Source organism: Lampris incognitus, chromosome 2 (assembly GCF_029633865.1).
Source record: "Lampris incognitus isolate fLamInc1 chromosome 2, fLamInc1.hap2, whole genome shotgun sequence".
Lineage (NCBI taxonomy): Eukaryota > Metazoa > Chordata > Actinopteri > Lampriformes > Lampridae > Lampris > Lampris incognitus.
This window is the reverse complement of record NC_079212.1, coordinates 32938794-32962772: the sequence shown is the minus strand read 5'-3', so window position 1 is coordinate 32962772 and position 23979 is coordinate 32938794. Positions and strand designations below refer to the sequence as shown.

At 42.2% G+C, this 23979-nt stretch overlaps 2 protein-coding genes across 5 annotated transcripts; one reads left to right on the top strand and one right to left on the bottom strand.

Moving 5' to 3' along the window:
• Positions 1-1591: 1591 nt before the first annotated feature.
• Positions 1592-5727, top strand: selenok (selenoprotein K). Of its 4 annotated transcripts, none has more exons than XR_008809758.1 (6): positions 1594-1737; positions 2279-2369; positions 2779-2853; positions 2961-3056; positions 3643-3929; positions 5005-5727. XR_008809758.1 is itself a non-coding variant. In XM_056272828.1 (5 exons), exons 1-5 carry the CDS (start codon positions 1719-1721, stop codon positions 3644-3646), a joined length of 285 nt encoding a protein of 94 aa, XP_056128803.1. In that variant the 5' UTR covers positions 1594-1718; the 3' UTR covers positions 3647-4972. The 4 variants fall into 4 exon arrangements, 2 of the variants coding, with proteins under 2 accessions (XP_056128804.1, XP_056128803.1); XR_008809757.1 differs by having other exon boundaries at positions 4982-5727; XM_056272828.1 differs by lacking the exon at positions 5005-5727 and having other exon boundaries at positions 3643-4972.
• Positions 4982-18809, bottom strand: actr8 (actin related protein 8). The gene is made up of 13 exons (XM_056272827.1): positions 18479-18809; positions 17815-17985; positions 16565-16675; positions 15021-15125; positions 14438-14611; positions 12935-13028; positions 12569-12701; positions 11930-12083; positions 11556-11651; positions 10947-11087; positions 7065-7383; positions 5736-5899; positions 4982-5164 (listed from the first exon to the last, which is right to left on the bottom strand). Exons 1-13 carry the CDS (start codon positions 18611-18613, stop codon positions 5021-5023), a joined length of 1941 nt encoding a protein of 646 aa, XP_056128802.1. The 5' UTR covers positions 18614-18809; the 3' UTR covers positions 4982-5020.
• Between the last annotated feature and the right edge of the window lie 5170 nt (positions 18810-23979).

Sequence of the window (23979 nt, the reverse complement as noted above, 5' to 3'; positions counted from 1 at the left end):
CCCGTGGGTCATGCTCGGCCTTCGCTCTGCCCCCAAGGAAGACTTCCAGTCCTCGTCTGCCAAGCTGGTTTACGGCCAGCCGCTGCGTGTCCCGGATGAGTTTCTCCCGGACGCTGTGGCCCCCTGGTGAGCAGCTTCTCATCGGGCTGTGGCCCGGGACAGTGCAAACGCTTTCGCTCCGATCCCTACATCTCACCACTGCCTCCCTCAGTCCTATGTCCCCAAAGATCTGCTGTCGGCCAGGTACGTCTTCATCCATCACGACAGCCATCGTACCCCCCTGCAGCCCCACTACGATGGGCCCTTCCGCGTCCTGGAAGCGGGGCCTAAGAACTTTGTGGTGGACATGGGGGGTCAAGCCGGAGTGGGTCTTGGTGGACCGTCTCAAGCCTGCCCATTTGGACCTGGGTGGGCCGGTCGAACTGGCCCTGCCCTCGCGGCGTGGACGCCCCCCTTCTCAGGCCCCTGGCCCAGCCTCGGCCACTGCCCGGGCTCTGGCTCTGTCCCTGCCCCTACCCCCGCCCCCATACCCATTCAGCGCAGTCGTTTTGGCTGCCTGGTTCGCCCCCCGAGACATTGACTGTTTCACTGAGGACTGTTCTCCTGTTGGCTGTTTGTGTTTCGCTGATTACTTTTGTGTTGCCTTACTGTTTTGCATTATTTCGTGATGGTGAATTCTGGGGGGGCCTGTGTGGTGATACACAATTCAGGGTAGACTCACCAGGGGCTGCTGCTCCTTTAAGGCAGACATTCAGAGTGTTGACGTAGCACTGCTTAGAGTTTCCGGGGTGGAGCCATGTTTGCAGCAGCCTAGCGGTTAGCTGGTTGCCACGAGAGATTGTGCTGTATCGGTGTTGTTTTGTGTGGCGAGTAAACGGAATTGACTCGACTCGATCTCTCCATCTCCTCATTCCTGCACTCCCACAATGTCACAATTTCGTAGGCAACAGACGAAAAAAGTACAGTAAAAATAGTGAATAGAAAAACAGTACCGTAAAGCTATTTCAGAAGCTCGTTGCTTTTCTGTTGTTTAATAAACTGTGATTTCAGCTCTGACAGAGAGGATGAGATCTTAGGAAATGATTTAGAAAGTTTGTTTTTGTGAATAAAAAATTTAGGAGCCGAGAAAATAAAAGAAATTAACTACATATTCAATAACACTATTATTTGTGTTGTTATAGTAACAGATCGTGTTTTTCAGGTTAAATGAGTAGGAGTTGCTGGGTTCAAAAATGAGTCTCAAAATTTGGGGTGATATTTCACAATCAAAAAATAGGTGAGAGATGGCTTTTATATTGTGTTTATAAAAGGTACAAAAACGTCAGGTCTGTCAATTTATCCAGAGGAGAATTAGCGAGGGGCGTATCATGTAAAAGTCTATTTAGGTGATACACCAAAATGTGCGACGGCTGAAAACGGACCACGTACGGTTGTCACTGAACGCACGGAAGGCACGCGACTGCCCTCCCAGATCGTTTCCCTGACCTCAAACCCACACCTACACTTAACAAAGATGGGGGAAGTTCGCGGTGTCCGCAGTCCGCCAGCCAACCGAAACGAGCCCCGTGTGTTTGACTAGTTTGACCCATGGTTACAATATTCAGCGGTCGCAGATTTTGGCGTAACACCGGGTCGCTCACGTATGGAGAGAGGTGACGTATTTAGAAGGATCCGGAAGTAACGCACAAACCGTAAACAAGGAAAGGCTGTTGGAGAAGATGGTCTACGTGTCTAATGGTGAGCATTTTTCCACAGCGTCTTCAATCATTTCGTCACCTACGGACTAGATACATAGATAGCTATTTAGATATCGCTTTGCCCCGTCGAGCATTCGCAATATAAACATAGTACGACTGGTCTCCCGCTAAGTGTGATGGGCCCGTTCGTTCTTATGTAGGCTAACGCTAACTAAATGCTTGTCATCCTGCCTAGTCTAAGTATCTCTCCACCAACGACTTCCAAACAGCAAGTAGTGTTTAAAGTATCAGTGAACGACAATCTATCTACTAGTGTCCCTCCCTCACCCAATATATTGTTTTATATCTCAAGTTAAATCTTGGTTTACGGCTGTGTTTGCTCAGTTCCATGTCCATATGATGTGCTGCGCTTGGCATGGTTTGTTGTCAGGCACCGATTGGCTAACGCTGTAGTTGAGCTCCGTGGGGACTACACAGTTCAGATGACAGAAACGACACATAATCTGTGAAAGAATGCGTAGCACATGTACATACAGACCCTGGATTGGTTGATCTGACCTCCCTTCACCTGTCTTTCTCAGGTCAGGTTCTGGACAGCAGAACCCAGTCACCGTGGCGACTGTCTCTCTTGGTTGATCTCTTCTGGGGAGCGGTAGAGTTCATCGGCTTGTTGTAGGTCAACCTCAACAGTCACATATCCCTATAGCACATCTCCGGTGGCTCCCAATCAATTCCCTCACCATCATTTACCTAAATTAGTTATTAATGATTTTATTTACAGTGTTAGTCCTGTGTTCTCGACCAAAGTGTCACTTTTGCACAGTTCGATGGGGCTTATTCACTGTCACATTGGTTGTGCGATATATTTTTTTCCTCGTAAAGCAGCGATTTGCTGGGCAAGTCCTGTGAGAATTTTCAGCGTCTTGAACAAGTTATTGGATGGGGACTTTAAAAATCTGGAATGAAAATATTTTATTCTCTTCTAAATATATATTCCTTATGTATGTAAAAGAGTTTTTGATAATAATTGCACTAGTTAATTTTATGTTGTTATGGTTGTTTGTTATGCGTCATCTGCCAGTTTTCAGACACTGGTTCAGCCTGATTTGACAAAGGATGGAAACTCTGGCATGTCACGCTTCACTGATGGCAGAGGGTAGGTCTCAACGTCTAATTTAACCCCTCTTCTCTTTTCTTCCTCTATCTCTCACTATTGACCCTTTTTTGCAACTCTCATGTTTAATCTTTCTCTTTCCCCTGCAGCCCTCCAGGGCCTCCTGGTGGCAGAAGGCGGATGGGCAGAATAAACCATGGTGGAGGTCCCAGTGCTCCACCCATGGCAGGAGGAGGATGAGGAAGGTGAGGAAAACAGTGCTGTCTCTTTTATCCTAGATTTTCTATAACAACTCAGTTATGCTTACTGGATAAGCCTCTTGCTAGTAAGCCAGAAAAAGACTGCTCAGTCAAATAGTAGAGTATTGAGTAACTAAGATGGCAGGTTGTATTGTGAGCCCACCATCCACATATGTGATAATACAATCTCGTGGCATGACCATACTCCTATTAGGCCTATTGAAAGAGGTATATATACCCTTTACACAAGTGGGTTTATTTCAAATATACCCGGATTAGTCCAATTCTTCTGTAGTTGTCCAAAAGGATTACACGCTTAATGCAGACGGTTGCTGAATGTGGATACACCATGCAATAGAGCACTTCTCTCTATAATAGTAGCATACTACTAATTAATATGCTACTATTAAGTACTGTATAGACAACCCTAACTTTTTCTCTCATCTTAGTAGTTATTTATGCATACACTGTGACCCAAATATTTAATGTATTCAAAACACAATTTGACAATTATTCCCTCCTCACCCTGCTCTTCTGCACTTTTACCTGCCCCCACCACTCCTCTCTTTTCATCCCTTTCCTATGTCCATAGGTAAATGCCTACACATCCAGTGTAGGCGTGGGGTGCGGCATGTCTGTTTGTTGCGAACTTAAGCGATGAGGACGTCACGTGCTGGCACCCTTCTTCATTGGCTGCTTCTGCCACATGCAGATTCTTGATGCCTTCTTGGGAATTCCTACATTAGGGGCCAGGATGGCTGATAAAGCAGCTGCTCACATCACTTACCCCCCTCTTTGTTTCTGACCCTTCCCCATCATAACAATTCCTCATAGGAGTTTATATCATTCATGTCGGCCACTCAGAGAATCATTAAGCTAGTAAGTCCTTGTTTTATATCCTTCTGTTTTAAGTAAAGGTTTGTGCTGGGAAAACATGTTAAACTTACATTGTATTTCACCGATACCATCCCTCTAGAATGATATTATCCACCTTTACACTTATGTGGTAGGTTGTTGTGCTTGCATTGTTTTAAAAAAACGTTTATTTCCATTTACTTTCACTACTTTTCACATATCAGAATTTGAAAACTTTGTAAATTTTGTGAGCTGGGTGTTTAATTTAAACTGCATCATTCAAGTTGGCTAGTTTTTTTAGGTTTCATTTTGATACACTTCAGAGGAAGTATCCAATGGAGTTAATTTATTTACAGTTTCAAACTTCTGCAACTATAAACAAGGAAAAATATTTATAAAAATCCAAACTGGAAAATTACCCCCATTCATTGCTGGTAAAAACTGCAGAACCGGAAAATATGAATTAAACGATCCTCATCCAGGTTTCTGATTCATACGCAATGCACATGAATTATGTTTATGTGTACCAGGATTATTCAGCCACATTTTCCCTTTGGGTTACTTGGCCAGCAGTTATCAGGTTAAAACGTCTGCTTTTGAAAAAAGCAAAACAAATGTGCATTGTTTTAGTACATGTATTTGCTTTTAAAAATACATTTTACAATTGCATCATCTGAAGTGTTGTTTTGTGTCAAAGGCCATAAGGTAATGATTCCCTGTGATAATGTTCCATGAGGAGTTTTAACTTGTAGGGGGATTAATCTCACTGTCTCATACTATGTTAAGCCTCTTTGTTAGCTGTTGAAAATGTATTGTGAAAAGTGTTTTAGCTTTTTCAATATGCTTTACAAAGCAAGACAACAACAGACCTAGATAATACAAAAAGTTAATAGCCAAAACAAAGCTGCAGCCATAAGACTAGGGTTTGGGTGAATCATGGCGAGGGGAAGAGGGGGAACTGTTGTGTTCAAAGTTCAAGGCTTACTTCTACCAGAATGTTTTCTCTGGTATTTTCTTCCTGTTTCACAGTCCTTCTTATAAAAGATTCCACTGTACCCCCACGTTTTCCCCTGCAGATCTGCTTTTCTGTTTTTACCAGCAAAGTGACGTCAGTTTCACCAGACGAAGGCGGCTCTCTCTCTGAGCATTCGGACACCAAAGCGTTGCCACTCCCTATGGTGGATCCACATCTCTTGGGTGGTGTCCAAACATGCCAGAACCGCTCCTCCCTTCCACGAGATCAGACGAGGGTCCATGTCCTTTAACACACACCAGTGTCAATAAATGTTATAACAAGGTTGATCAACTTATTGGCCCTCGTTGCAAGAAATATCTCAAGTTTCCCTTTAATCTCTTCTTTTGAGAACTGCAAGAGAAGTCAACATCTGACTCACAAAGTGTTTTTTAAGCATCAAATATTACTTACACACGGACCCTGTTGAGCATTACAGGGACTCTAATTAGCATAGTTAATGTCTACAAAAAAAAAGTTTGCCAAATATCAAAACCATAATTTCCTTTACATAGATAAATTGGACCTCCGCAAATATGTGGTTGAAGAATGGGATTGTTGTGCATATTTGCATATGACAGGTCTGAACCATTCTTCAATTTTGATCTCCCCAACGAACAAATACAAAGAAAAAGCTGATGAACGCCACAAGATTTCTTGAACAGTTATTTGTGAACAGATCAGTGTGTGTGGACAGGTCTTGGCTGAAGTCCGATATGGGTGACTGTCGCCATGCCACATGGTTTTCATTTCCAGACAATATTTTATTGTTGATCTGTATCCCAACCTAAGCCTGTGTGCTATGCATCCCATCATACCTTGGGTCGTATGATGACTTCCACATTGTCAACCAGCCTTCTGAAAGAAGGAGGCATCTTGTTGATGATGCGATGAAGCAGGAACTCCTGGGCACCGTGGAACATCAGGCCTCCCCCTACTACCAGGATAGAGCTGTACATTTTACGCTTTGTCTCGTCCGATGCTGTCAAAACAATAATGATAACAATAAAATGAAATAGGAACTCCCGCTCCCCATTAGAATATTTTACACTTTGGTATAACACCATGAACCCGCAGACAAAAGCTGAATTAAACTTGAATGCTATTAACCATCATTTCTCAGTCAATCACCTGACTAATGATAATGCTTTGTCTCACATGAGAATGTCTGACACGACCGTGAGGAAATACGTAAACAAATGTTCGTTGTGAGTTATGGTGCAATAGACCTCCCATTTCAAAAAAAAAATCTTAAATTTAGCATTAAACACTAATGTATATAGTGCCTGTTTTACTGATAAAACAGCTTACTGCTTTCTTGTGTTTGCTACTTTTTTCTTTTTTTCCTATGGTATATTTGTACCACTGACATAAGATAACAGTAAAATATCTAAGACAACAGGAAACATCAGTATCTGTTATGCTAGAAAGACCAAATTTAGCCCAGCAGTTCGTGGTGTTTTGAAGACTCCCCTTTTTAACAAATACCATTTGGGGGGTTGCTTTTACTGAGTAAACCCTATACTGACATATTGGACACATTTTTAGCACTCAAATCTGTGTGCCTTGTTGAGTTGTCAACTTTCCGTGATCACGTGTTTGAATCTTTTTTCCTAAAGAATACAACACGAACACAACTTATTCCACAAAAAAAGTGTACATCAGCCAAAACATTAAAACCACTGACAGGTAAGTGAATAACATTGATTATCTCATTAGGACCACCTCCTCAGTTGTCTTCCTGGGGTTTCTCCTATTTTGATTTTGTTTCGTTTTTTTCCTGTAGAGTTTTCCTAATCCAAATCAAGGGTCTAATTGTAGTGAATGTAATTGTGATTGTAAAGCCCTCTGGAACCTAATTGTGATTTAGTGACTACACAAATAAATTTAACTTGATAATGTTTCAGCTTTAGAATTTGTTGAAGTTTCAGCAAATTGAAGATTGCTTTTTATTTTAGCCCAGGTGGATGAGCCTGAAGCAGAATGTTTTGAGTCCCCAAGCCAATTCAAGAGAATTTGGCAATCCTACTTCTCCTGTCTACCAGTGAAGAGGTTCTATATATATATATAGCATTGAAACTGACAGCTTAACATACTACACAATCCCTTCCATGTTCTCTCCTGCCTCCCCCTCCATCCTGACTTACCACAGCAGTCGATACTGTGCAGTATGGCCTTATCCAGGCCCAGTGCCTTGCTCTCAAACTGGCTCATGATGGCTGTCTTCCTGGAGACCAGGGCAGAGGGAGGCTCCTCCATCTCTCCTGCCCCCATCAAGCACTCGCCCTGGGTAGGCCCCAGCTCCATTTCCCCTTGGCCCCCAAAACCACCAGCACTACCTCCCCCACTACAGCCCATCCTCGGTGGGTCAGAGGGGTCTCCACTGCCTCCCTGTCCACTCAGCTCAGCCTCCAGACCTCCCCCTGGTCTGGAGAGGGTCTTCCGGTCTGCAGTGGATTTCGAAGACTTGGGGGAAAAAAGAAGTAGAGGGAATAATAATAACTTTTATACAACAGGTACGTGAATAACATTGATTATCTCGATACAATGGCACCTGTCAAAAGGTGGGATATATTAGGCAGTAAATGAACAGTCAGTTCTTGAGGTTGATGTGTTGGAAGCAGGAGAAATGGGCAAGCGTAAGGATCTGAGCAACTTTGACAAGGGCCAGATTGTGATGGCTAGACGATTGAGTCAGAGCATCTCCAAAATGGCAGGTCTTGTGGGGTGTTACCGGTATGCAGTGGTCAGTAACTACCAAAAGTGGTCCAAGGAAAACCGGTGAACCGGCATTATAGGCGCCCAAGGCTCACTGATGCACGTGGTGAGCGAAGGCTAGCCTGTCTGATCCAGTCCCACAGAAGAGCTACTGTAGCTCAAATTGCTGAAAAAGTTAATGCTGGCTATGATAGACAGGTGTCAGAACACACTGCATCACAGCTTGCTGTGTATGGGGCTGCGTAGCCGCAGACCAGTCAGAGTGACCATGATAACCCCCTGTTCACTGCCAAAAGCACCTACAATGGGCATGTGAGTGTCAGAACTGGACCATGGAGCAATGGAAGAAGGTGACCTAGTCTGATGAATCAAGTCTTCTTTTACATCATGTGGACAACCGGGTGTGTGTGCATTGTTTACCTGGGGAAGAGATGGCACCAGGGTGCCCTATGGGAGGGAGGCAAGCCAATGGGAGCAGTGTGATGCCCTGAGCAATGTTCTGCTGGGAAACCTTGGGTCCTGACATTCATGTGGACTTTACTTTGACATGTGCCAACTACCTAAACATCATTGCAGACCAGGTAACACCGCTTCATGGCAACAGTATTCCCTGATGGCAGTGGCCTTTTTCAGAAGGATAATGCGTTCTGCCACACTGCAAAAATTGTTCAGGAATGGTTTGAGGAACATGACAAAGAGTTCAGGGTGTTGCCTTGCCCTCCAGATTCCCCAGATGTCAATCTAATCAAGCATCTGTGGGATGTGCTGGACAAACAAGTCCGATCCATGGAGGCCCTACCTTGCAACTTACAGGTAGAGGTCTGCAGACACGTCAGGTCCCAATGGGCCCTGACACGCTGAGTCTATTTGGAGCAGGCTCGGGGCTTTTTGTTTTTTAAATAGATCGGGCTTGGGTCGGACTCAGGCTCATTTAACTTCCCATATACACACTATGGCTGTCACTTTAAGAAAAAAACATATTCGATATTCGTGGCAGAATTGTACCCATATTCGAATTTGGATTCGAATTTCCACGTAAAAAAACGGTCTTTAAAATGGCAAGACTAAAAATAACCCGTAATTTATTGACCAGTAATTATTTTGATCATGCGTTTTACCATTTGTATCCACAAGAGGGGACAAGCAGACAGACAACATATTTCGGTCGAAATAATTAGTGAAGTTTAATGCAAAATATGAAGTCAAATGTTGCCATATTTTCAAAAACAATTACCACAGAGTATGCTTCTCAAAAAAGTAATAATAATGTCGATAATCCTCACGGCAATTGGGCTGCATTCAGCGCTGCCATGGCAATGTAACGTAGGCTACTGACAGAACGTGGCCTATAAGTAGCCTAGGCAAGCCCACCAAACTAAATAACTAAAATAAATAATAATAGTAATAATAAAATAAAAAATAGTGGGTTATGTGGCCTTTGTAAATACGATTATACATAGCCTACACATAGGCCTAACTGGACTGGGAGGCTACAAATTATTCACCAGGAATATCAACTGGTTAACGTGTTCAGTGTCAAGAGCGGAGCGCTTTTTGTTAACAATATTCCCAGCTGTGGAAAAGACTCGCTCAGAACGCACTGATGTCCCGGGAACACTCAGCTAGAGTGGAGCGCTTCTTGTTAACAATATTCCCAGCTGTGGAAAAGACTCGCTCAGAACGCACTGATGTCCCGGGAACACTCAGCTACTTTCTTGCAAGCTGCGCCAGGTGGGGATATTTTGCGCTACCCAGCGTCTTCCACCATAGAAGAGGATTGCTGTCTGCTGGCATCGTTGTCTCTCTTCGGCAGGACCACATCTCTTGGTGCAGTACATTTTCTCGGTCGTCTCTCGTCTCGCCCCTTCCCTTGTATGTTTCTCCAAACAGATCGCCCATTGCCGTCAGGGCCGTTTTTCGTGCATGAGTGTCTGAGCTTAACGAATGCTCATCTGTCCCACTTTCAAATCTCACGGCCATTTCTTCTTTAATGTTTGCGTGCACTTGGTCCTTCTGTTCCTCTGATAAATGCATTAAACTATGAAAGCGGGGATCCAGGTATGCTGCTTTATTCAATAACATGAATGTTGCTTGATTATTTTTTTCATAACGCTTCCTCAAATCTGTGTCGATCTTTGCGGTCATTTCCCTCAAGCTGGGCATTGCATTAGGAATGGGTGAGTCAATTTGACACAGTAGTACATGCTGTAAAGGCAATACAGCAGAAGCTGAGGGATATTTGTTAGTTGACAAAGCCTCAGTCGCAATCTTGAACGGTCTAAGTATTTCACGCATCTGTTCGACCATGGACCATTCAGTTGTGGTTAGTTCGAGATTTGACCATTTTTTCTCAAATATTACAGCTGCAACAGCTGCCTGTTGTTCCGATGCCCTGCAGATCATTTCATATGTACTGTAACGTGCATGGATAAGAAGACACGCTGGCCGCTGGCTGGCGGGTCTGACCCTTTAGTCGAGCAGTTAACGATGCCTCCTGCGGTGCGGGCGATACGGGTTCTCTTCCCGGCCGCGGCAGTTCCTGTGGTTGCGTTGTCCCCCCGAATTCGCTACATTGGTGTCAGAAGTGGGATGGAGCGACCGTAAGGCCATCGGAAGCGTAGGCGCCCTGAGGCGTGAAGGAGCTGATATGCTATAGGTTGGTCGTGGAACTATGGTATGCTAGTTCACGCTCACATAGTTTGCATATTACCTTGTCCTTGTTTTCAGTCTTTCCATTTACAGTCCAAAAACCAAAGTGTTTCCAAATCGCACTCCTAAGATTCTCTGGAGTGACGATCTTTCTGGTATGCTGATCATCGGGCTCGTTGTCGGCAGCACCAAATTCCTCCATTTTCTCGTTTCTGGCTGCAGCCTAGGCCTACGTTTCCGCTCCATGGACTTATGGGTAATGGACTTATGGGTAATTAGAGCTGGAATTCTTGCCGTAGCCTACTTTCGGCATTTTTGACATTGATTAATTAATAATTTTAAAGTACAATCAATGTATTTATTTATTTATTTAATTCGAATTTCCCCATTTACGTTCGAATCTCGTGTTTTCATGCAAATTCGAAATTAAATTCGATATTCGAATATAATGTGACAGCAGTAATACACACCCATATACATCTTCGGGAATTGTAGAGAAACAGGAATGAGAGAGAGTGATGAATGAGCAGTAAGAGAGTAATGTTATGTGAGATTCAACTTACATACTGTTTGAGCTGATGAATATTGTACTTGAGTTATACGTATAGTGTTTAAGTTTGAATGAGAGTGAATGAGAGTATGCATGCATGTGTGTGTACTACCTGGTCCTGTTTGCTTTGGGTACCCAGCAGGTAGTGCTCATCATGAGGGTCCTCTGGATCACCTTGGGAGCGGTATTGGAGTGATGTCATCTTCTGACCCACTATGCCGAATGTGGTTGGGTAGAATAGGCCCATGGGTGCCTGAGGAGACAGACACAAATGCTTGAGTGAAAAACATTAAATCTATGGTATCAGTCTTGGATGAAATCTCATCACTTCTATTTCATCTGTTTTCTGCAATAAATCTGCCAATAGGCATACATTTCCATATGCTTTTGTGTCTAAGTACTTTTGTCCACAGACATCACATATATAAAAAAAGAAAGAAAAGTTATAAACATAACCAATCCATGGGTCAAAGACACAGTCTGACCCCAAACAACTAACCCCATCCAAAATATCCCGTTTCTGCATCATTTCTGTGTTCAAAGATGAAAAATGCTGAAGATGATACTGGGGGAGATGTTCCTCTTTAAGGTAAAATCTATATAGTTTACCTTAAGGCAGAATGACAGACAGGAGAAGCGATACGCTGGATTTTAGCAAAGTAATTTTATCTGAACTTAAATCATAAATCATAATTTCTTCAAGGACATATGTAAAAAGTACCTGCAATTTCTCATCTCCAAGTCGAACCTGGTAAAGAAGAGCCGGGGCTTCTGGGAAACGTGTGCGGAACTCATGATTTTGTAGTCCCGATATGTCCTGTTGCACACCAGAGAAAGAAAATAATGAGATTTCCAGCAGTACTGGAAGTCCTGAGGGCCAGAGTTGGGAATCACTAGTCTGCATGACACTATGTCACATCGAGCTGCTTGGCAATGACAAGCAACTCATTGTGACACTGCCATCATCACAACACACACTGATTTCCTCACTCCAAGCTAAAAACCATTAGTTTGAGCCACCTTATGAATTGCAGTGATGACACCCTTTATAGAAACTAATTCTCTTAAGGAGGGAACAGACAACCGAAAACACACCTGGTCTAGGTGGCAGAAAGTCTCTTTCAGGTGCTGCAGGAGCTGGCAGTCCAGTCTGTTTGTCAGCTGACATTCTTTATAGGGGAAGCCTGCCCTCTGCAGGAGCCAGAGGAAACTACGTGTTACATCTGAACCACCGTATGCCAGGCACAACCTGCAGAGACAAGCCATAAGTAATCTAATATATGATTTCTTCTCTGTCCCTAGATGAAAAGTCCCTCAATGAAAGCCCCGTTCCATTCAATGTTTTAAAAGCATCTTAAAGCAAATATTTAGTTATTTGACTTTTACAATAAGCATATGCCTGTAGCTTTATGTCTTTTATGTCTGATCACATCATTATGTCACTAATCATGCTGGTAATTTATCTCACCCACACATTCTCCCACTCACTTCTTCTCACTTTGTCTTTATGTATCTGTCTCTCAATCCCTCTGTTTCCCTCCATATGAAATGCTGAATCTATCCATCTATTGATTAATAAGAAGTATTTATTATTTATTAATATTGCTCTGTGTATCACTGAATGTGCTGTTGTTGTCCAGGTCAGGTAAAGGGATTAATAAGTATAAGAACAGTAACAAGGACAACAAAAAAAGAAGAAAGGAAAAAAAGTAATATCTCCACATTCACACATACCTCGAGTTACGGTGGGACACCCCATCCTCCACACAGCAGATACTGCTTTTCTGGTCTCCTACATCCACTACACAGGCACTGCTTAGCCCACTGCCAAATGTAGCACATACTGATTCCTGGTGTACAATGATTGCTGTGCACACACACAGAAAGAAAGACAGACAGAAAGAAAGAGATGAATATTACTGGTATAAATGACAGTATGTACAAGGCTATGGAAAGACAAACACAGTTAAAATGACAGCAGGTATTAATGTTTGTACCTGTGTGTGTGTGTGTGTGTGTGTGTGTGTGTGTGTGTGTGTGTGTGTGTGTGTGTGTGTGTGTGTGTGTGTGTGTGTGTCTGTGTGTGTGTGTGTGTGTTACCTGAGAAGCCCATGTTAAGCAGTAGCACGTTGACAAGTTCCTTGATGTGCTGTCTGTTGTAGATGTCAGGGACTAACAGGATGCATCTGTAATACTGGCGACAAATCACAGAAAAGATAAAGACAAACATGTCAAATACTATCCACTGTCAAATCATATTAATAGAATACTTGGCTAATAATACTCCACTATGAAATGGTTAATCTTATAAAAAAACATTTTTTTTTCTTCTTTTAAGGGAATTTATCGTTATTTTTGCAGTCCGCCAAGTGAAGCTTGTTCTTTTTTTCTTTTCTTTTTTTGCTTCACGGGGTGTGGTACACAGCAGTGGCAGCTGGTGCAAAAGATTTTTGGGAGGGGCACAATTTACCTTGGCGCAGCACACCTGACAGCTGCTTTAATGTCCACACAGTCACAGTTATTAAGAAGGACAATGTACTCTATAGATTTTATCAGGGTTCATAGACGGTGGATGATTGACAGTCGAGACGAGGCGTCATGGTGGGTGTGAACACGATTGACAGCCACGAGAATTGTCCAATCACATTAGATCAAAAAACATTAAAACAATACCAATTCGCTGCCAATAAAAGTGGGAGTGTCTGGGGCACACAGAACCGCGCCCCATGGAGAATCTGAAGAAACCAATTAGACAGCAGCTTCAGGTCACCTGCTTACCAAAAGTTTGAGGGCTTACATAAGATATAATTTGGCTGGTGCCCCTAACTCAGGAAGTATAGTATGTATTCAGACAGAAATCAACCAAATACCATTTGGAACCAATATTTAATGGCTGCTGACAGGCGCTCACAGACTGAAAAACACTTTTATTTCATAATTATTTACATTATACAAAATTATATTTAACATGTTTAAGTACATTTTCATCTCTTGATATTTGAAGGGGGCAGCGTCTCAGCGCCCTGTACTGGCCAGCCGCCACTGGTACACAATGCAGCACTTCTTAAATTGCACTTTAATAACTTTGTGGGTTGTTTTTTTTATTTATTAGGGCCATATTTCAAACTTGAATTGTTAATTTTTTTATTCAGTCAACTACCACTGGATTACTTTTGAATGTGCCCACCAGTTTTGTGCCATTCCTTTTTTTCCCTTAGAGCATCAAGAAAATCCTCCAGCATTACCCCTCGAAGTCAATTACTGGTTACTGAGCAGCTGCACTGTGGTAGCTGGGGGCTAAAATGCCCTGCTCAAAGACACAGTGGGATTGATTGCTGAGAGCAGGTTGAGTGCTTTACTATCCGTTTTCCCTCTCAAACATCAGTCTGGGATATCCACAGTCTGGGACTTGAACCTGCTGACCCACAGGGCCACTTCTCACCCTTAGGCTCCCACTGCCTCCAAACCCCCCCCTCCCCTTTTTGGATATTTTGTCAATATTGGATAAGACACGGAGCGAACTCAGGATGTTGTACTTGGACCTGAGCCAACATAGTTGAGTGCTTAACAGGTTGAGTAGTGTGGATGCCCTAGATCTCATACCTTTAAGTCTTTCAGCGGTATCTCCAGATGTTTCTGAATGACGTGACTCCAGATGACCTCCAGGTCAGCCAGCACAGCCGTCAGGGAGCCCCCAGGACCACTGTGGACATTGAGCTGACCTCTAACTATGGGCCAGTGGATGTTGTAACAGTCTGATGGATTCACATACAGGGCCTAACAGGGAAGATTACATGGAAGAGAGGGAGGATGTGAGAAGCAGTTTGTAGGTAAGGGAGTGGGAGAGAATAAGAGACAGCAAGACTGAGAGACAGGGTTATACATGGAAAGATAGAGGCCAAAACAGAGTGATTAGGTGCTAGGACAACTAAACTTGTTTGAGTTAATAGCATTACTTTGCAGGAGATACAAACTTATTCCCATATATATGCATGTCTGTAAATGCACATGCAAAAAAAACCCCTCACAAATGCACTCTCAAACACACACACGCAAGCACGCGCCCACACACATGCACAGCCTCAAATACCAGCTTATGTAATTTTCCCCTCTTTTTAAGAGTCAAAATTCATCCAAAAACGCACATGCGCAAAAATTGTGCAAACACACACACATGACCACTGACCTCTTCTCCCACCAAATGCTGAGGATGGTGGGCAGTGTTGGTCCATTTCACCCTAGAGTTACTGTCCAGTACTGCCGGACGGATCTGCCGGTTATATGGCCTGGCCTGAAAACCCATGTGTGCGCACACATATGCACAAAAGCATGCATGCACACAAGCCAACCCCCCCCCCCAAAACACACACACACAGATGAATGACAAATGATTAGTGAAAGACATTTATTGCTGCTTATCTGCCCTAGCATATATAAACAAAAGATATGATGCCACTAGAATAAGTAATGTAAGATTGGTCATCAGTATGATATCAGAGTTAAAATACATCCATTCCGCCAATGGATCTGAATGCTCTTCAAGAGGTAAAACATTCTTGGAGATAAAAAAATCCATCCATTATCCAAGCTGCTTATCCCAATTGGGGTTGCAGGACGCTGGAGCCTATCCCAGCATTCTTATCCAAATTCTGCTAATAAGAGCTGAGGTTGCAGTTTGACTCAGGCTGAGGAAATGGCTAAACGCAAAAGCAAATGGCAACCAGTGACCATTGGTTATACTGCACCCAATCTACTACTACTATTATTACTACTACTACTGCCACTTTTGGCTGCTCCTGTTAGGGGTCGCCACAGTGGATCATCAGTTTCCATCTCTTCCTGTCCTCTGCATCTTCCTCTGTCACACCAGCCACCTACATGTCCTCTCTCACCACATACATAAACCTCCTCTTTGGCCTTCCTCTTTTCCTCTTCCCTGGCAGCTCCATATTCAGCATCCTTCTCCCAATATACCCAGCATCTCCCCTCCACACATGTCCAAACCATCTCAATCTTGCCTCTCTTGCTTTGTCTCCAAACCGTCCAACCTGAGCTGTCCCTCTAATATACTCATTCCTAATCCTGTCCTTCTTCGTCACTTCCAATGAAAATCTTAGCATCTTCAACTCTGCCACCTCCAGCTCCGCCTCCTGTCTTTTCGTCAGTGCCACTGTCTCCAAACCATATAACATAGCTGGTCTCACATCCATCTTGTAAACCTTCCCTTTAACTCTTGCTGGTACCCTTCTGCCGCAAATCACTCCTGACACTCTTCTCCACCCACTCCACCCTGCCTGCACTCTGTTCTTCACCTCTCTTCCGCACTCCCCATTACTTTGGATAGTTAACCCCCAAAAAATATGGTAATCACTGTTTGCTTTGCTCTGTCTAAAACTGCCCCTATTGGGGCTTTTGGGTAGACAAGACATTTCCATACAACTGACTTGACAAACTTACACCCAAGGACTACCACCAGGTAACTATTTTTAAGTAAATGATTGTGATGACAAAGAGTTGTTCACTTGTACTAAATACTTACCTTTCCCATATGGTCTGGTGGTTAGGGTTCCTGGTTTTCACTGGTTCAATTCCCATTGTGGGAATAACACTTTACTAAGTTTCCTCTGGGATCAATTAAGATGGATCTGATCTACTTTCCTGTACTTCCCACACCATTCTGTACTTCCATCTTTACATACACAACATCTCTTATTTCTGTCACAACCACACCTGTTCAGCTGAGGCAGGCGTCCTGCGTACTCCATTGGACATCTTCTTGGACCAGATGGCTTGGTCAACCATTTTCAGCCCATTTTGCCTCTGTTCATTACTCTCTGGTTTCTGTCACGCAGGAAGACAATGAGAGGGAGATCCCATTACAAAAACAAAAACAAAATTTTAAACCCCATCTTTTCTAAATTGGTCATTTTATAAATATGTTATTAATCAAATTAATCTTTATTCATCTTTAATTCATGGTTCTGATTGCTTTAAACCTGTTTTACCTTGTGTTACTTTTCTTTTACTCTCCCAATATTACCAGTCTTCTTTCTATTTTCCTTTCTAATTTACGTTTATACATTTATCTTACCTGCAAAGCACTTTGTAAACAATGTTTTGAAAGGTGATACGCAAATAAAATTATTATCCATCCATCCATTCATTATCCAAACCGCTTATCCTGCTCTCAGGGTCGCGGGGATGCTGGAGCCTATCCCAGCAGTCATTGGGTAACAGGCAGGGAGACACCCTGGACAGGCCGCCAGGCCATCACAGGGCCGACACACACACATTCATACCTAGGGACAATTTAGTAATGCCGATTCACCTGACCTGCATGTCTTTGGACTGTGGGAGGAAACCGGAGCACCTGGAGGAAACCCACACAGACACGGGGAGAACATTCAAACGCCACACAGAGAACAACCCGGGATGACCCGCAAGGTTGGACTACCTTGGGTTGGGGCTTGAACCCAGGACCTTCTTGCTGTGAGGTGACTGCGCTAGCCACCGTGCCGCGCGCATATATATATATATATATATATATATATATATATATATATATAAAACTTTGTTTGAAAAAAATACTCAACAGTAGGGAAAGTGCTCAACAAATAAGGAGCAAAATAATCCATTGAGTCAAGTAAATTCTTTATGAGACAGTACAAGCCTGTTTCATCCCTTAAGCAATCATCAGCTGTCAATAAAGCTACTCAAGGAAAGGACATACCATTTACTGCATCGTCATGACCCGGCAGTAAATGGTATGTCCTTGCCCTCCCTCTGGATCAGGAGAGGGAGTGGAGCAGCGACGGGACGGCTTGGAAGAGTGGGATAATTGGCCGGATACAATTGGGGGGGGAAAGGGGGGGTAAAAAAAAAGATTCTGCTTGATAAGTGATTTAGATAATGGATGGATGGATGGGGACATGTAGGCTACCAGACAACATTTTGAGTATATCTTGTCATTTATAACATACATTCAGACCGTCTCTCAGAAGCCACGGGTCTTCATATTTGGACTGCCCACTTTGCTTATGTCTGCGGGCGATCACATGGGGGACCATCACGGGAAGAGTGTCTGTTGCTCTCCCGATCCGGAGTGTCCTGGAGCCTGGGTGAATGACAACTATGAAGTTGCTCTGTATTTGCTAAAAAAAAAAAAAAGAAAGAAGAAGATGAAGAAGCAAAATAAATTGTGATCCAAAACACAGGAACTTGTTAAAGCACATTTTGAGATCGATAGAAGCCCTTTTTTAAAATTATCATTGACTCTTGGCAACTCAGAATCCCCTATTCATTAAACCGATTGGACATAGAGGCTAATCTAGTACAAAAATATAAAACATAGGGGAGGTGAAAGAGGCTTATGGTCTCTCCTCTCTGAGAAGTCTGGCGCTTGTATAAATGAGAGCGGCCAAACCTGCAGAGGGTATTCCTAAGGTACAGCCACTGATGACAGCTCATACGCGTAGCTTATGTGTAAGTGTCGTGAGTGGAAAAACAAGCAGCAACAAGCATGACAATGGGATCGCCGTGCTCATGCTAGGGACACTGGATAGCGATATTTCCATGAAGCTGAAAACATCTGACCGGAAATGTATTGTTATATCTTTTATCGAAAAGCGAAAGTGTGAATCTTACTTCTTGAAGGGGTTCAGGGATGGCCGGTGGCGCGATGGGTCTTTTGACCCCACGCTGCTGTTCCTTCTCTTTTTCCTTCTCTCGTTCCTTTTCTTTTTCTTTGCTGTTTTCTTGTTCTCTCTCAGCTTGGGTCATTGTGACAAATAAGAGGTGTCGATAAAACAAACGCTGTCTTTATTAGTCAGTGAGACCGGTAAAGCATTTAGGGACTGCAGATGCAAATTGGCTGCCGGCTAACTCTGGTGCAATTGTAAAATTGTGCGTTGTCCCTGTCAAATAAACAATAAACTAAACTAAACTAAGGCATCGTGACCAAATTGAAATTAGTAGATCGTGGACAGCGCTTCCGTGTTTTGTCACGTGGTATAAAACTGTGTTTTTATTGGTTGAGTGTGTTTTCAATCTGATTTAAAGAGATATTAAGCGCTTCACATTATATTTTCATAACGAGTCGCACAGCTGCAAACCATGGGAAAAAACCCACCTCTCACTTAGAAAAAGTGATATCAAACCATGTCTCGTTAAAAAGTGTTTTGTACCGTCTCCGCAGCAGGGAGCAGTGCTTCCTATGTTCACGGTAATAGTGCTGTTGGTATGCTGCTATAGTAATATATTGCACTGCACAGGGTGTTATGTTCGGGTTTAGAAGGATGAGGCTTGTTTTATTCCCCTATTAACTCATTTATTAAACCACTCATTCAGTTACATCCGTGTGCATTCTTAGAGTGTCTTCGTCTAATCCTATCTAGTTCTCTCAGGTAAGTATTAACAACTAGTTCCACCTAGTGGGCAGAACGTGTAACAACATCCAATCGTCACACAGGGGTGATAACAGCTAGGCCCCAATGATGAGAAATTGGATAAATTACATTAAAACTGACTGGAAGAAAGACGACCGCTGCAAATGCAGGCTGCCATATGTTAAGAATCTATCGATATCAAATCCATTTGGTTTCAGTCAGATATAAGCGTTTTGAGAGCTGAGCACATGACTGCTTTGTCATCCTGTCCTGTCTCTATACAGAACGGACGATTAAAGCATTTTTAGCTGCTTACGCTACTTATAAACTCCGTCACCGCTTCACATACACGGCATAACAAACACTAGCCAGCAACTCTTCACATGTGTCCCACTCTAAAACAGTCCGTGTGGAAACAAGCACCACATAACAATACTACTACATCCTTTTTCTTTTCCTTTGAATTATGATTCCTTATTCAACAGTCTAACTTCAATAACATCACATAACTGTATATAATGTCACTTCCTTTGTATCCTGTTAACAATAAACAATATTATCATATAAAAATGTGTTCCTTATCAATGTTGAAAATAAATTCAATTCAATTCAGTAATGCTTTATTGGCATGACTGCACTCATTACAATGTGGCCCAATCAGGTGACATTGAAATAGGTTAATAGAGTATTAAACAAACAAACAAAAAAATAAATGGAAAAAGGAATAGGTAGAACTGGCAGAAATATAGAATAGTATTTGAACAGTAATTGGAACAGTAATTGACAGAGTTTTGGTCACTCACTGACCCTTAAGCTATGGCATTCTGACACATTGTGCCAGAAGGTGTGCCCTTTGGCCCTCTCCTAAAATAAGTGGCCATAGCTCTTTCTCATCCAGGAGTAGAAAATTTGGAATCTGGTTTTCAAATTTCTCCTGGTATTTTTCTCTAATGTTTTGGAATTTCTCACAATTTAGGAGGAAGTGCATCTCTATCTCGACCTCACCTGCTGTACAGTGACCACATGTTCTTTGCTCTTTTGGTAGCCAAGATTTTTTGTGTCTGCCCTAAAATCTCCCAATGACATTTCAAAACAATACTGTAAAAAATAACAAAGATTTTACAATGCTTTTCAATATTTTCATTTTAATATTTTTGCACCCCCCCTTTTTTTTCTTTTCTTGTTTTCAGTGTCTTTGCTTCACATCTTATATCACAGTTCAACTTGCATAGTCCTTCAGGTATCTTGGCCTAACAACTACTCGACTATATCTGGTAGTTACACTCTGTTGTGTGTCACCCATGACTCTGTCAGGGGTTGCAACAGTCTCTGGTGTTGTGTGAGCTTCAACAGTCACTGTTCGGTTTGACACACTGGGTCCAGTGCCCTGGTCCCATCTAAGGTGACGTCGATTCCTCTGAAGAACACCTCCAGTGTCCAGCTGTACTGCGTAGGACCTGTGGTCCACAGGATTCACGACTGTAGCTTTTCTCCAGACCGTGTGGGGTTCAAAAGGCTGTATTCTAAACACAGTCTCCCCATTTCAGTGTGTCCATGTCCTTGGCTGTCCTGTTAAAGTATTTGGCTTGTCTCATTCTCCCGTCAGTCTGTTCTTGTGTTGTATGTTTCACCTCTGGCTACAGAAGACAAACTAGCTAGTTAGCTGCACAGTAAAAGTCAAATTTTCTGCTTTGTCCTCTCAATGTTGTTTCCACTGCCACCGTGTTTCATTCTGTCCTGTCTCCACACTATACAGAATGGACGAATAAAGCATTTTAGCTGCTTACACTAGTTACTAACTCAGTCATCGCTTCACTTACATGGCATAACAAACTCTAACCAAGATTTGTTTATCCTACCTTGTCACTCTTTAAGCCAATGATGTGCTCTGTGAAGAAGCTAATTTATTTATCAAATTTGTATGGAAAGATAGACACCATTACCTTAAAAAAATAAATACTCAGATTGGAGAGGGCTGAAGGAGGATTGGAAATCTTAAGATTTTGTCCATTTAAATTGCACCTTCAAGGTCAAATGGCTTAAAAAATGTTTGGAGCTCCCAGCATCGTTATGGAATTTCATACCACACAATATATTTAAAAATTTAGGTGGCTTAAAATGTCCAATGGGGTGCAATTACACTGTCTCTAAATTGCCGGTAAAACTCTCAAAGTTCTATCAGCAGGCTTTACCGTCTTGGAAATTATGTTCACAACTTTTCACCACATAAGGACACCATTTGGAACAACGGTAATATTCCTGTTAACAAGACATGTATTCATAAAGAGAGCTGGATTGAAAGGGGTTACAGATTTGTTACAGATTTGTTTGATGATAAAGGTAATCTTTATAGTTATGAGAATTTCCTAAAAGCCAGATCTTTTCTGGTCAAATATAAAGAATTTACTTCTTTTCCTAAGTTTATTTCATTTTTCTCCCAATTTAGAGGCCAACCGCTCCCTATTTTAATTCAAAAACCCACCCTCGTACTGCATGCGTTCGCCAACTGCATCTCTCCGGCCGGCAGTTTTGAAGGAGTCGCCTCGCCACTTCCGTGACAACGCGAATCCAGGCCGAACCACTGCTTTTTCCCCACACTGCCAGAGCCGCATTCATGTGACGAACACAAGCCGACTCCACCCCTCTCCCGAAGACAGCGGTGCCGATTATTGCTGCTTCATTGAGTCCGGCCATAGGCGGATCTGACGAGACCAGGTCGCGAACGCCGCTCCCCAGTGGGCAACTGCATCGACACAAAGCCAATGCTTAGACCGCTACACCACCGCGGACCCAGAATTTACTGGGCTATTCCTACAGGTATAATCAAGTTAATGAAATGTCACTTAGCATATTAAAATGTTAATGTTCAAATACCTTGTTTAAAAGCTAACGGGATAAAATGAACAAATATAAAATGTACCAACAAACATATAAGGAAAGTGCATTATGGCTATAATAAGATTTCACCCAGAGGGAAACCTTTCTGGAATTCACAATTGGATGACATAAAATGGTGTAAGGCATGGTTGTTCCCATTTCAGTTCTGTATCTCAAATAAAATAAGAGAAATCCATTTTAAAATTTAACATAACATCTATCCATGTAACACATTAATTTCTAAATTTACTGACATAGATCTTAACTGCACCTTTTGTAGCACTGAGCCAGAAACGGTTATGCATTTGTCTTGTCACTGCCCCTCCTCATCTATGTTTTGGCGCAATATAGAGAATTTTATATATAACAAGACTGGACATTCTATAATATTTATACCTAAAGACATTATTACTAAATTTGAATGTGAAAATAAATCTATATTAAGTTACATGACAAATCTTATACTTGCATTTGGTAAATTTCCATCCATCTAGCCATCCATCCATCCATTATCTCACATACATAAAGCAAGGCTCTCTAGGTCCCTCCCAAGCCTTGGTGCTTTTCTGGTTGAGTTCAATATGTACATAGACATATTAGCACTTAAGACGAACAAAAAAAAGTGAACGCACACTGTCATATTATAAAGAACAATTTTAATTGACTTTATTTAGGTTATTTTTTTATCATGTTTAGATACTTTATCTTTAATTTAATTAATTTGTTTACTTTGCATATTTCATTTTGATAATCAACCTTTTTTCATTTTCACTCACAGAAATGTAAATTCTATAAGGATGTCTATTTCACTTAACAGCTGAATGTCTGAAAATTGCCGATTGTATGTTCATAACATTCAATTAAAAAAAACAACAACACTCTAGCCAGCTCTAAAACAGTCCATGTAGAAACAAGCACCACATAATACTATTGTTACAACTGCCATCTTTCTTGCTGATGACCGTGCGTGTGTGTGTGTGTGTGTGTGTGTGTGTGTGTGTGTGTGCGTGCCTGTAGGTTAGAGTGCAACCAATACCACTATTATTAGCTATACCAGCAATAATAACAAATAATAATAATAATAATAATTCCCGAAAGAATTTTTATGTCGTACTTAGCTCATCTGAAGGAAACTTAAGATTTGAGATGCATCAATTTGGTATCATTTTTCAATGCATCTAAAGAGCCATTAACTAAATCAAAATATGCAAGCACAAAACACCTGTCAAAATAACCATGTGATGAATTACACTTTTATTTCAATCTTTTTCAAAAGCTCAACTGTAACAAAAATATGTAAGTAACAACTGGAAGTCATACATCCTTCAAATGTCCCAATTCAGCAGTCCTGATTAGTTGTGGGGCAATTGGATTTACAGGTGCTGCTCCCACAGGAAAAAATATCTGATCGTTAAGGGCAAACACATACATAGACTATCTATCCAAGCAGTCTCTGCACCTTCTACTCAGCCCTCCACAGCCCTGAATTGAATCAAGTGGGTACAGACAATGAATGAATGACTGAAATTATCCTGTAATCTAAAATTTCACAATCCATCAAGCAAGACAGTCTGTATGTTGTAAATGGATGAGGGCCAAAATGTAGTAACTTCCATCTATTATCCAAACCACTTATCCTGCTCTCTCAGGGTCGCAGGGATGCTGGAGCCTATCCCAGCAGTCATTGGGCAGCAGGCGGGGAGACATCCTGGACAGGCCGCCAAGCCATCACAGGGCAGACATGTGGCCAGTACGGGGACCGAACGCGCGGGCTTGTAGTATGCGAAAATTTAGTAACTTACTAGCATGATAATATGAATTGCACCATTGGTTCTGTTTTAGATGTAAAACTGAAAGATATTTATCAGTCCCAAATTTATCAAT

Bases quoted from the DNA above. Each gene is read 5' to 3' on its own strand.
- actr8 (XM_056272827.1), bottom strand. From the start codon at position 18,613: ATGACCCAAGCTGAGAGAGAACAAGAAAACAGCAAAGAAAAAGAAAAG. The intron at 16,676-17,814 runs GTATGTTATAAA...CCTGCGTGACAG, and splicing joins TTCTGAGAGACGGTCTGAAT to AAACCAGAGAGTAATGAACA. The intron at 15,126-16,564 runs GTGTGGTTGTGA...ATGGGTTTTCAG, and splicing joins CGCCTGCCTCAGCTGAACAG to GCCAGGCCATATAACCGGCA.